Source organism: Panthera pardus, unplaced genomic scaffold (genome assembly GCF_024362965.1).
Source record: "Panthera pardus isolate Hobbes unplaced genomic scaffold, ASM2436296v1 HiC_scaffold_6, whole genome shotgun sequence".
Classification (NCBI taxonomy): domain Eukaryota; kingdom Metazoa; phylum Chordata; class Mammalia; order Carnivora; family Felidae; genus Panthera; species Panthera pardus.
The window spans coordinates 64,841,545-64,855,812 of record NW_026526991.1 but is presented as its reverse complement, the minus strand read 5'-3'; the positions used below and the strand labels follow the sequence as shown (position 1 = coordinate 64,855,812).

Below are 14,268 nucleotides of genomic sequence, written 5' to 3'. Positions count from 1 at the left end.
CCAGATGTAATAACAACACTGAAAGCTCCTGAACAGAAGGCAATCAAAGGGGGATACCTTTGGGGCAGCTGTCACGCACCAGGACAGTTACAGCTATAAAACAAAAACAGCCTCCTTTAGAGTCACGCATTGTTGCGCCAGAGACGTTAAATAGCAAATTCAAATATAACTGCTGTAATATGCTCCGGTAGATGTAGATTAATATTATAGATGTCTAGGCCTGCAATTCCATTCAACTATATAATTATACAAATATTGATTTGAAAGTAAAGAGCCAATTTGCTTGTGCTGTTTAACACTGCCCTGAAGGGTATGCAAACATTTATGTGGGAAAGACACAGTAACAACAGATCATAGTAACTTAGGGTGAGTCACTGATGGCAGAATGTGGACTCTCCTCAAATGTCTGCAGAAAGAGCATCACTTCCAAGGCAGTGCCTCAAAGCAGGATAACCCTGGTGCATTCACACTTGCCACCTGCTATTTGGCAAAGACTATTCAACACTGCCTTCCTATTTTCCAGTTAGTTACCTTCAATCTATCTCTAGGCATCACTCCCCACCACAGTCATGGAGGAAGTTCCCAAGGTGTACATCTGCTGCTGGTCAAACTAACCCAGTTTACAGTCGAAACTAGGCCACAGGCACACAAAGCTAGCAGATTCTTGAGTAGTAAGGGCACTTTTCCTATTTGAATTTAACCTAAGAGCACAGAAACATGAATATAGTGCCCTTTTAAAGCAGTTTTAATAATTTGACTAAATTTCATACCTACAAACTAGGATGCCAATTCAATCTAGAAAAAGCAAGTCTTACACATAAGGACACTTCAGTTTATAACAACAGGTTTTAGCAGAACAGGGTATTATGACCTAGTTATCTTAGACAATGCAAATATCAAAGATACACACACAAATATGTATCTACATATAGCTTTAAATGGTATGCTGGTTTTGTTAACAGTTTAGAACACATTACTATGTTTTTTCCTCCTGAATTTAAAGAAAAAGAGGGGCACCTAGGTGGCTCCATCAGTTAAGCACCCAACTCTTAATTTCAGCTCCGGTCATGATCTCATGGTCCTGTGAGATTGAGCTTCACGTTGGGCTCTGTACACTCTCCCTCTCTCTCTCAAAATAAATAAACATTTAAAAAAATAATAAAAGAAGGGGCACCTGGGTGGCTGAGTCAATTGAGCGTCTTACTTCAGCCTGGGTCATAATCTCACGGTTTGTGGGTTGGAGCCCCACATCGGGCTCTCTACTATCAGCTTGGAGCATCCCCCGCTTCAGATCCTGTCTCCCTCTCTGCCCCTCCCCCGCTTGTGCTCTCTCTCACAAAAATGAACATTAAAAAAATAAAGAAAAAGAAAGAAAAAGAAAAACAATATTTCCTTTTGCATATTTATTTCAACAATGTAGACTCACAAAACTTTTTTAAAGAGCTCGTTCTTAGCCACATTCACTCTGGCAATTCATCAAGTGGTACACTTTACGATTTGTGTACTTTTCTGATGTAATAGCACTTCAATATCAAGAAATAAAGAACAAGAAACACACTTTTCAACTATACATCCAAAATCTTTCTAGCTCCACATTGAGGTCAATTAAATATTTCTAAATACAGTGCTGCACACACACTCAAATATTTAGTGAATTGAAAAACAATTTTGAGGAAAGATTTCCATTGGACCTAATTGTGCTGGTTTGTTTGTTCTTTTTTTTTTAAATTTTTAACGTTTATTTATTTTTGAGACAGAGAGAGACAGAGCATGAATGGGGGAGGGTCACAGAGAGAGGGAGACACAGAATCTGAAACAGGCTCCAGGCTCTGAGCTGTCAGCACGGAGCCCAACGCGGGGCTCAAATTCACGGACCGCCAGATCATGACCTGAGCCGAAGTCGGACGCTTAACCAACCGAGCCACCCAGGCGCCCCGGTTTGTTTGTTCTTTAGGATACTCCTCCTTGGTAAGTCTTGTTAAATTTGAGTTTTAATCCCTATTCATTGTTAATTGGCATATATTATAGGTCCAACCAAATTGGACAAAGGAACTCAAACCAAATAAAGTATAAGTACATTTCAAGGGAAGACTTCCTATATTAATCGTACAAATGACTAAATCATTAGTGCAACTTGATTTATGTTAGACCAAAATCAGAACATCTGTGTACCTACGATACTACTTACATACAATTCTGTTACGAATGAACTAAGTTTGCTAGAATGGGTCAAAATGGCATGTTAGGGACATGGGTGGCACTGAGCCACTGGGTGGCTCAGTCAGGTGAGCATCTGACTCTTGATTTCGGCTCAGGGTCGTGGGATCGAGCCCTACACCAGGCTCCACTCAGTGTGGAACTTATTTAAGATTCTTGCTCTTTCTCTCTCTCTCTCTCCCTCTGCCTCTCTCCCCTGCTCACACCATCTTTCTAAAATTAAAAAAAAAGAGGGGGGGAGCACCTGGGTAGCTCAGTCAGTTAAGCATCCAACTGTGGCTCAGGTCAAGATCGCAGAGTTTGTGAGTTCGAGCCCTGCATCAGGCTCTGTGCTAACAGCTCAGAGCCTGGAGCCTGCTTCGGATTCTGTGTCTCCCTCTCTCTCTGTCCCTCCCCTGCTCACACTCTGTCTCTCTCTCTCTCTCAAAAGTAAGTAAACTTAAAAAAAAAAAAAAAAAAAGGCACTTTACATCACAGATCAGGAAAAATTTTGATGTTGGAGATCAACAAACATGGAATTTTGGGGACGCCTGGATGGCTCAGTCGGTTAAGTGTCTGACATAGCTCAGGCCATGATCTCACGGTTTGTGAGTTCAAACACCGCATCAGGATATCTGTAGTCAGCACAGAGCCTGCCTTGGATCCTGTCCGCCCTCTCTCTCTGCCCCTCCCTGGCTCACACACGTGCTCTCTCTCTCTCTAAAAAAGTAACAAACATTTTTTAAAAATGGCATTTTTTGGTCAGTTTGTGAATCACAATGCAAATTAATATTAGCCCCCGTCATGAACTACATGTACAAAAGATTAAACTCAAATTAGCTCCTCTAAGTTATGTATATATTAAACTATGAAATGCATCTATCAGAAAGGCGGTAAGAGAAAGGAGAATTCCTTAAAACAAATTGAGGATTGGGGTGATTGGGTGGCTCAGTAGGTTAAGCATCTGATTTTGGCTCAGGTCATGATCTCACGAGTTCAAGCCCCACATTGGGCTCCATGCCTGTGATGCGGAGCCTGCTTGGGATTCTCTCTCTCTCCCTCTCTGCTCCCCTCTTTCAAGATAAACAAACTTAAAAAAAAAATTGAGGATAATCTTTGATTCATTAAACACACACACACACACACACACACACACACACACACACACACAAACAGAATTTGGTTCATAGTTTAACAAACAGATTAAAACAGTCCCACAGATCTCGTTTTCTCAGCTCACTCCTCCTGGGGCCTTGCACAGCCTCTTCCCTTTGTTTTTCCCCCTACTCTGAGCTTCTGAAGGGCAAGGGCCCTGTGTCTCTTTTATTTCCAATGCCTTATAGTGCACAGTAGGCACTTTATTCATTGAACAGATAAATGAAGAATTGCTGCTCAGATCAAATTTATTTATTTATTTGTGAAATGTTTATTTATTTTGAGAGAGAAAGAGAGTGCAAGCAGGGAAGGGGACAGAGAGAGAGGGAGGGAGAGAGAGAGAGAGGGAGGGAGAGAGAGAGGGAGGGAGAGAGAGAGGGAGGGAGAGAGAGAATCACAAGCAGGCTCTGCACTGTCAGCACAGAGCCCAATGTGGGCTCAACCTCAAGAGTCAAACGCTTAACTGACTGAGCCACTGCTTAACTGACTGAGCCACCGAGGAGGTGACCCCAGACCAAATTTAAACTCCAGGCATCCAAGCCCACCTCACCATCTATTCAAACTTACCTCCCACCGTTACACATTACTCTTTCTTGTCCCTGCTCCCAGAACAGACCCATGCTCATTTCTGCCTTCTCTCATGATCAAGCTATGTACTCCAAACAGAATGCCCTACCTACACTCTTCTTTATGTATCCATTCTTCTAGTCCCATCTGTTCTATGAATCCTTTCCTAATCTGTTTGCTCCACATTACTTTTTTCTATACTTCCCAGAAGCATATATTTTAATACTTGTTTTATCTTCTGTTTCATAAGAAACCTGTCTCTGAAAATACCATAATCTTCTTGAAGACAGGTCATGTCATACACACTGTAATATCACCTAATATATAGCATAGCACAAACCCAGCATTGTGTTAGCACACAACAGGCACCTGATAAATATTAATTATATTTATTCCTAATTTACACACCAATGACCTCAAAAAATTTCAGGCAGCTCATGATAAAATAAAAATCATGTAGACTAGGGAAAACAAAGATAACAAAATACCTAGGCTATTAAAGTCATTTTATTTGAATATTAACCTTCACTCTGATATTTCAGGAATCTAGGACTTAGCTTTAAAAAAAAAAAACAAACCATACAAAAAGGAGAGAGAAGAATGAAGTTACTATGATGAAAGACAAGAATAAGGAGTCTGGATACTTAGTCATAGGAGGAATTCCTAGGATCAAAGAGGACAGACTTAGGTGGTTGCAGAAAGGAGATTCTAAGGGAAACATGGGTAGCTCAGATGGTTAAGCATCCAACTCTTGATTTCATCTGACTCCGTATTGGGCTCTGTGCTGACAGCGCGGAGCCTGCTTGGAACTCTCTCTCTCCCCTCTCCCTGCTTGCAAATGTGCGTGTGCCCTCTCTCAAAATAAATAAACATTAAAAAAAAAAAAGAAAGAAAGAAAGAAAGGAGATTCTAGAGTCTAGAAAACACGAAACCACTCTATTTCCTCAAAAGCCAACGTTCTGAGTTAAGGATCTGGAGAGGGAGGAAAAACATACCTCTATTCTATAACAGTAATCAATGGGAAGATAAAAATGTGTTTATAAAACAAAGATACCTGTAAAAATAAATATCTTTTTTTTTTTTTGGCACAATTACTTCCAAAGTATTTTCACAACTGGTATCTCGTTTTATCCCCCAAATGCTCATAGCACTCCTACAAAGAAGATAAAGACATTTGAATTCCTATTTTACAGATGGAGAAACAGACACAAAAATAAGTTAAAAGCCAGCACTAGTTATTGAGATTCTAAACCTCAGATTCCTCCCTCTGCCCCCACATCCTATCAGCTACCTCCTCCTAGAGATCTTATTACCACAGTCTCTTCTACCCCTTTCCCTTTATTTCCATCTTTACGTCACAAACACCATTCCAGGGGGTCACAAACACCATTCCAGGGGCGACTGGGTGGCTTAGTCAGTTGAGCGTCCGGCTTCGGCTCAGGTCATGATCTCACGGTTTGTGAGTTCGAGCCCTGTGTCGGGCTCTGTGCTGACAGCTCAGAGCCTGGAGCCTGCTTCTGATTCTGTGTCTCCCTCTCTCTCTGCTCCTCCCCCACTAGTGCTCTCTCTCTCTCTCAAAAATAAATAAACATTTAAAAAACAAACAAACAAACACCATTCCAGTTAGGGCTTCTCCTGCCTCTTTCCTGAGCTATGGCAACTGTGCCCTCATCGGTCTCCCAGCCTCCACCTCTGCTTGGGTAATCTTCCAAAAGTTCTGCTGGGATCATCCCATTCCCCTACTCCTACTCCCCTCAAACCCTGCACCCACTTGCCTCCACATAAATATCCTCTTTCATCTGTCTGCTGGGATCTCACCCTACATCTAAGGTTCCACTCAAACCCTACTTTTGTCCATGAAGCCACTCAGCCAGTCATCCCTTTTCCTCAACTTAACATGTACTAAAAGCTGTTTTAGGTTTTCACTAAATATTTGAATGAGCCTGAATTTGAAGATCTCTTATTCAATACTCTTCCCCACTAGACTCCAAAGTAATCCATCTTCTGAGATGATATAACCTCAAAGAGAAGCCTAATTAGTATGCCATCATGGTTACTGAGCTGGTATCAGATGATAGAGCTATGGAACAGCTATTAAGAGAGAGAAAATAGAATATTGTCTTAAAAGGCCTGTAAGTGGATAAGAGCTATTAAAAACATCAAATTAAAGAAAATGCTGAATGGCATAAGCAAGACACCATACTAAGCACTGTGAAGATTAAAAAAAAAAAAAAAAAGTTGAAGACACAGTTCTTACATTACTTTTATACCAGTGAGGCTGACTTAAGAGCAACACTTACTAAATTAGGTATTAATGAAAATCTGAAACAGGAGAGGATGGCAACCCAAAGAAAAGCTGATAAAAATAATTCCCTTAGATCACTTTAGTCAGGGCCATCAGCCCTACCTCCTTTCTCACTAATCTACTTCCCAGCCCACTATTCTATCACCACCTCCTTTTTCTCCCCAGCTCTCTACCCAATTTCAATCCTTTATTACTAAGAATCAAATACATGAAATAGGTGAAAGCAAATGAACAGTCCCATCTTCAAAAAGAAATTATGACATTTTTCTCCTCTTCAATTGAAAATGTTTTACATCACACAGGGGAAAAAAGCCCAGGATAAAAAATAAAGACAACTACTAAAAAAAAAAAAAAAACATCCTTGGACCTTCAGATTCTGCCCAGTTCTTGGTATGAAAATGAAATTGGCAACTGATGCCAACTATTCAATGGAAAGAGAATCTTGATAATGAAAGAAGTCTGCGTGAACACATTTAAGAACAACTATCAGAAAAAAGTGACCAGTTAGAATGAGTGTCCATTAAGCTTTGACCATGGATAAGTGACCATCACTTTCTTTTTAGGAAACCCAAATGAAAAACAATTTTAAGACTGGAACACACTTCAGTTTTGCAGAAAACTCAGATTTGAAATCTGCTTTTCCTCTCCACACAGGCCAACTCAGAATGACTTACGGAGTTCATTTCCTTCACTGAGAATCTCCACCCGGCGTACAAGCTGCTCAAACAGATTCCGCAAATTCAGCATCGTCGTATCCATCTTTCTGCCAAGAAATCAAATATACATTAGGGGTCCTGCCTTCTCCCCCAGACAAAAGATTCAGTAGCAATGCAACAGTCATCAGGGACTAACATCTGGACTCTTCCATTTGTAGCTATCATTATAAGGATCTCAAGCCAACAATTGGTATTTTGTACAATCTTTATTATAAAAACAAAGCTGGAATGTTTTTAACACTCATTTGAAAATCAGAAAAGCATTTCAGACCTCCGAATATAACACCTCCCTTCCTGCCTACTTCTTTCCCCCCACTCTGCAATCATTCTGGAGTTCTGAGGAAAGCAGTTAGGGACAAGCATGTCAGCTGATTACTAGGTGACCAACTATAAAATGTGGTTCTCAGTCTACTGATTAATATAATGTTTTTGCCACTTTAATCCTTCTGGACTGTGAAGACCTTCAATGTAACTTAAAAGGTTTATTTTTAATTTCACTTTTAGCTAGTACCCCTGTTGCAACTGCCTTTTAAAATGCAGGACATGGTCAGCACATTTCCTACCAACGGCACAGATGACGTCACACGAGTGATTAAGTGAGGAAATTGCCAGCTCAGCAGCACAAGAATTATTTCTGTAATGCAGGGCTCTCTGGACTGTGTGCAGGGACTATGTCTAATAAATTTATACTAAGTATAGGCAAAGGATTATGTTGTACCACGTTCTGGCATCAAGGAGACAATACACCACCTTCACAGTTAGAAGGGCAAAGGAAAAAAATCATTTGCTACTGTATTCTGTATAGCGAATTTCAGGCTTCGTATTTCCCCCCCAAAGACCTGCTGATATTACATTAAAAAGGAGTGTCCTTACAGGCAGTTCTGTTCTGAATAGACTTTAACTGGAAACACTTTGAGGAAATAAGATCTTCATTTAACAGTCAAGAAAAAAAAAAAGACATCAACTGGATGTCACAAAAATTATCAAGGAAATGAAATAAAAAATAAATTTCATTTGAAAATTGAATTCCTCAGAAATACCATTAAAGGATTCTTATGTTTCTCCAAATCACCCCTTCTACATTCTAGTACAGGTCTTTATTTGATGCATCTAAATAAAATTTTAAGAACTCTTTTATGAAGGTTTAGTGATTTTACAATGTATATAAGATTGTACTGTAAGCTAGGAGGGTCGAACAGGGTGTAAAAAAAAAAATCCACAAAGGATAAAGGAATAGATAAACATAAAGATATTTTCTATTAAATGTTAATTATTCATTTGTACTCATAGGATGATTGTTCTAGTAGCCAAAAAGCTTTCAGTTCAGTTCTAAGCTTAGAGGCAACATATACCTGAATCAGGGCTGGAAACCAAGATTTTCAAATGGCAACGTGTCTGTTCCAAGCTACATAATCACAGCAAGCTGCTAAGCAACCAGACTAACAAATTTATTACAAAAATCTCTCTAAACTAAGAACAAAACTAAAAGAATAGCATTAAAACTGACAGGAAGAGTCTGGAAGTCCTGAAGATGCCCATGACTTAACAATATGACAAAACAGGCACATATACCCAAATGCTACAGGGCAGGAGCAGGGCATTCGGTAGCTTATTCAAATGATGATTTCCTTTGGCCACTGTAAAAATGGGAAGACACTGATCTGTTTTAACGTAGGGCATTGATTTCCGTCATCTCAGCACTTATCTATGTATTCTGAGACCTTAAGACCGTGAATTCGGTACATAGGAAAACTATCTGCCCAAGAATGCAGAAAAGGAAAATTTCACAATGCAACTAGAGTATTAAAAACTGGTTTAAAAAAAAAATCAGAAGGTTTGATGTTTTAAATGACAATACAATAACCTGATCCTTTCTTCCCTTTAAAAGAAATCCTCACATTTTCTCAGGTTCCTCTAGCCCACTATTCTTGCCTATGTTCTTTATGAATACCACTCACTAGAATGAGTGAGGGTTGTGGAGGTACCCTCTTGAAAACACAACCCGATTCCTAAAAAGACTAAAGACACAAACAACCTACCGGGGACATCTCCTGATCACAGTAAGTGTTACCTCCTGCAACTACCTGGACCTACATTATTCTCCACACATGCTGCCTGGTACCCAGGAGATTACTGTTTAACTGAACTCCCAGTGCTCTGCTATAAAACAAAGAGGTAACCCTTAACTGCCAGACTGTCAGAGTCTCCAGATTTAGAGTTTTATGAAGAACTTATGAATTGTTTTCTGTTCTTCCCTCTCAACACCAGATATTCCCTAAAATTCAATCCTCCAGTCTCTAGAACTTCTCAAGCTATCCCATGTTAGTCACTATAGCTCTCCAGACGATCACCTGCTCCTGAACACAGCCTCTCTCCTAACTCCAGTTCTGTAACTCTCAATTTGTTTGGGATGCCCTGGAGGTGTAGCCTGATTCTGAGACTTTGTTCTATCTTTCCCCCCATACATATTATTAGCAACTACTCTATCCACTCAACTACCCTACCGACTCCCAATTTTGATTTCCTTATTTTTATCATTCACTCAGTTCCAAACCCCAGAATCACCCTTGTTACTCCCCTCTAACATCTGTGGACTCTTCTCTCATGTGTTTTATACCCATCCCCTCATCACTGGCAGGCCATCATCACTCATTTCAACTGACCTATCCCCCACTGCTGTGTGTTGGCATTCAGACACACACACACACACACACACACACACACACACACACACACACACACACACACACCCCTTGTGCTCTAATTTAACTTTACCATGTTTTGGGGCACCTGGGTGGCTCAGTTGGTTAAGCATCATTTGAGCCCCATGTTGGGCTCTGAGCTGACAGCTCAGAGCCTGGAACCTGCTTCAGATTCTGTGTTGTCCTCTCTCTCTCTCTCTGCCCCTCCCCCACTCACGCTTGGTCTCTCTCTCTCTAAGAAAAACAAAAAACTTTACCATGTTTCTACCCTATGTCCTGGGTAGACTATGCATGTGAGAGAAGAAACCTTACCTTTGGCACTACTGTACTACACACACTCAATATTTAAAAATAAATATTTGATAAGGGCGCCTGGATGTATTAGTCAGTAGAGTTGTGACTCTTGGATCTCGAGATTATGAGTGTGAGCCCCACATTGGAAATAGAGTTCAATCAATCAATTAATATTTGCTAAATGAAAATCAGAGAACACACACACACACCCTTGATTCTACTGTCAAAAGAATTTCCATTCTACCTCAACATCAATGTGTAATATAGATGAAAACTGAAAGAACGGTTTAAAAAAGGGGTTGTTTGTACAGAAGCCCTGGGATCAAGTTTTAGTTCTTCTATTTACTAGTATTACCTTGGGTAAGTCAAATTCTGAGATTCATCTATAATTGGGAACAATAGTGCCCCATTTACCTCACAAAATATCACCAATTCATGCAGGTAGAAGTTTTATAGTGTATGAACTGAACCTTACTATTAAAATATAGGATATTAGAAGGGTGCCTGGGTGACTCAGTCAGTTAAGCATCCCACTCTGGATTTCAGCTCAAGTCATGATCTCAAGGTTTGTGAGTTCAAGCCCCATGTATGGCTCTGCCCTGACAGCACAGAACCTGCTTGGGATGCTCTCTCTCTCCCTCACTCCCTCCCTCTGCCCCTCCCCTGCTCACTCTCACTCTCTTTTAAAATAAATAAATAAACTTAAAATAAAATAAGATATACGGTATTATAGTGAGTATGACATTTTTTGGTTTTTTGTTTTGGTCTGATAGTTGTCATTTACATCCTACCACAGTGATTACCAAATCATAGCTGGAACCCAGACCAAGAAGAATGGAGAAGATAGCAAAAATCTGACCAGGTCTAGGCTCTTTAGCAAGCTGTTTTACATGAGGCTTGTAGCATATGAGAATAGTTTTTCCTCTAACACAGGTTTACTTAGGGTAATCCAAAAACAGCACTAGCAAAATATAATCCTCTTCTCTTTATATGCTAGGAGACTATGCATTTTTATTAACGTTCTATAGAAGTGACACTCAGGAGTTATTTATAGATGACAAAAATATCTTTCTGCATCAGTACTAACTCTGATATCTCAGCCAAATTGTAACTCAAAAAGCTAAAATTCACTCATCCTATTCAATGTCAATTAAAAATGGTCTTAATTTTCCTGCCGGGTCACATTTTCACCCATATGAATACTCCTTTATTTCTCTCCCTTTATTATTTAGCTCCATAGCTAGGAGATACACTAATGTGAAAGGAAACAAAAACAAAGTCATATTGTACTACATTGCTTTGCAGCTGTAAAACAGCTGTCACTTTTCACTACAGAGGCAGCTGCCTTTTGGGAAAGCTGAAATGATCCCTGTGTGTAGCAAGGAAATCAGTTTGTGGAGCACTTTAAACAAAAAGGTGCTAGAGAATCTCAGCTGTTATTGATGAGAAGCCCCAGAGGTGGAGAAGTCACTATGTTACAGATTCCCAATCTGTGAGTATCCCTAAGGGAGCAATTTCACATCACCAGAAAAGAGTCTCAGCTTGATGTGATTGCTTTGAGTCCCCAATTTAATTTCAATCACCCAGCCAAGAGACAGACATCGTCCTTCAGAATAACAGACTATTATAGATCTTAACTGCAGAGTATCCCGGGAAAAGTCTCTATCCTCTCCTTCCTCCTAGAAACAACATTATTAAGAGACCTATACATCACATTTTAGATGCATCAAGGGTGTTAAATATTGTAAGACAAAGCAATAGAAGGTTGTCTGAGTTTTCCAGGAAAGAGTTTTAATGAAAAACATCTCAGGAACATTACTAAACCTGGAAATTCTCAAGAATTCAGCAATACAGGTTCTCCCCTGCCAAAGAAAACCATTCCCTAAGACAGTCTCAATACTGTAAGATTCTTTCATATGAAAGCATTTCAGAGCAATTCCTCTTCCCAAATGTCCAGCTTCTGCTTCACTATATCAGAAGCCTCTACACAACTGCCAGTCAGAAGGAGTATCTTGAAACCAAATGTTCTTAAGAGCAAATCAATTGCAGAAAGAGTAAACAGAATGTTCTCAGTCCAACATGAATGAAGACTAAAATAAAGAGATGAGTTGAATTATTTCTTAGAAAATTATTACCAGTTTAAGATACTAAGTTTTCTTTTTTTTTTTTTTTTTTCTGATTCTGTAGATTCTTCCCATTCTGCAGTTTCATTCTTCAAGGTCTAGTGTAAGTCTTACCAATTTCACTAAAGCATTCCCTAACAATTTCAGTCCAAAATTGTCTCTTTATTATCTCTAACACTCATTTGGCAGATATAAAACACTGCATCATACTGTAAATTTTCTAAGTTCAAAACAATGTTTTTTTAATAATGAAACTAAAACCTCATCACCCTAAACAATTACAAGCATCTCCTTATCTAATCTTTGTCCATTATATACTCATATTTCATAATATTGCAATCATAGATTGATAGAATTTTGTGTTTTGCTCTCCTCTTTCATGTTTCCATTAAGTTACAAAAAGTTGATTAGCAATTATTTAACCATTCTCTTCTTTGGGTATTCATGTAATTTCCAGTTTTTCTGTTACATCTACCTGTAATCCCTTGCATGGTTACACCCTCACCTCCTGCAGGGATTTATTCAAATGCCATTTTCTCAGTGAAGTCTTTACTAACTACCCAATTTTCAACTGTAACCTATCCCTCCAACACTTCTCTGCTTTGTTTTCCTCCAAAGCACTTATCTCCATCTAACATATGTATATATTAACTTATTTGTTTGTCTCCCCAGTAGTTTAAGTTCAAGGAAGGCACAGATTTTTGTCTGTTTTGTTCATTGCTGAGTCCCTGGTGCCCAGAATAGTGCCTGACAGTTGGCAAATAACTAATATATATTCACTGAATGAATGAACATTGCTGTGAACATTTTTTTTCTTCAGGTGGCTATATTCCTTAGAATAGTTTCCAAGGCTGGGATGACTATATCGCAGGGTAAAAAACCTCTTATAGCTCTTGATAAATATTGCCAAAATATCTTCTAAAAGGGCTATACTAATGTAAAGTATAGTGTAGAGGCCTACTAGATTCACCACAGTTTATCTTTTTAAGTTCTATCGCCCCAAATAAAGTGCAAGCTCCTTTAAGACTAAATAAGATTGTCTTGTACTTATATTATGCACTGAATAAATACGTGAATGATTAAGCTATAGGAAAAGCGCCTTCTCAACACTTTCACGAAGTCGAAAAGCTCACCCCACACACTCAAGAGAATGATAAGGACACTTCCTTTAAAAAAGGAAAAAAAAAAAAAAGGCTTATCTTCTCACCCACCCCGCGTCGCTTAAACACTCCTTCTGCCTACGAACGAGTTCCAGCGAAGAGAAATGTACGTGAAATTGCAAAAGTAAGGCCTCGTTGTTCCTAATTAGGATGGGACGGGCAAGATATCATTGCCTCCGCCAACCTACCTAGATTACACGCAGCCCACAAGGAAGAGGGGCTCTGCTTCAAGCCACCCCAGCCTCTCAAATACCAGGGCTTCTCCCTTCCAAAACCCCATGCTCCTCCGAAGAGAATGGGAGTATTACCTCACCCACTCCCAAACTCTGTATTTAAGTGAAAATCACTTCTTTGGGGGGTGGTTCCTGCCCAGTTCAAGCCATCACCTCAAAAAGACGTCCCCGGCTTTCCTCAAAACACAGCGCGGAGAAAGAAACCCTCCACTCCCAGCCACCGCCCCTTCGGGCCACTGCCTCCCCCGGCCGGTGGAGACCCCCAGAGGAGGGGCCGTAGGTGCCGGCCTTCTCCCCCACCCCCGCGGTGGCGGCTCACCACCCCGGACGCTCTCCTACCACAAACCCAGAGAGTCAGACGCACTTGCTCTCGCAGCCCCTAGCGCCCACCTGGCCGGTTCCGCCTGGCCCCCACCTGGGCCGCCTTCCACTTCCCTCCGCACCTTATCCAACGGCAGAGCAGCAACGCGCCTCCGGCTCGGGTTTGAAATCCCGCACCAACCAATCACAGAGAAATTTATTCCTCTACGCTGCGACGCACGCCTCAGCGACACGGGGTGGGGGAGGGGCCAGGACTGAGCATGCGCATGCTGCCAGGACGACGCCAAAGGCAGCCATTTTTACTAAGGTCAACAGGGGGCGGGGGCGTTGATTGGTTTTAGGGATTTTCTTTTTCCTTCGGAGCCGATTCTTGAAGCCATTCTGGAGACCGTGTTGACTAAAGGCAAGTGACACAGAGTATGGTTAGCCTCTCTGTTTTCCCCAAGCAGGGAAATAGAGCTTTTGGAAATTATCAATTGAGCAGTGTCACGTCTCG

General features: G+C 40.5%; 1 protein-coding gene across 5 annotated transcripts in view; it reads right to left on the bottom strand.

The window, feature by feature from the left end:
• The window catches only part of RACGAP1 (Rac GTPase activating protein 1), a 28,375-nt gene extending 14,405 nt beyond the window's left edge, over nucleotides 1–13,970 (bottom strand). The window contains exons 1-3 of one of the 5 annotated variants that reach the window (XM_019419305.2): nucleotides 13,842–13,863; nucleotides 8,512–8,576; nucleotides 6,898–6,986 (exon numbers count right to left, since the gene is read on the bottom strand). In XM_019419305.2, the coding sequence (XP_019274850.1) occupies nucleotides 6,898–6,986; nucleotides 8,512–8,540 (118 nt within the window). In that variant the 5' untranslated portion in view covers nucleotides 8,541–8,576; nucleotides 13,842–13,863. Of the gene's footprint in view, nucleotides 1–6,897; nucleotides 6,987–8,511; nucleotides 8,577–13,815 lie in introns of those variants that run through there. The other 4 variants (XM_019419306.2, XM_019419308.2, XM_019419307.2 and 1 more) reach the window with 4 other exon arrangements.
• Between the last annotated feature and the right edge of the window lie 298 nt (nucleotides 13,971–14,268).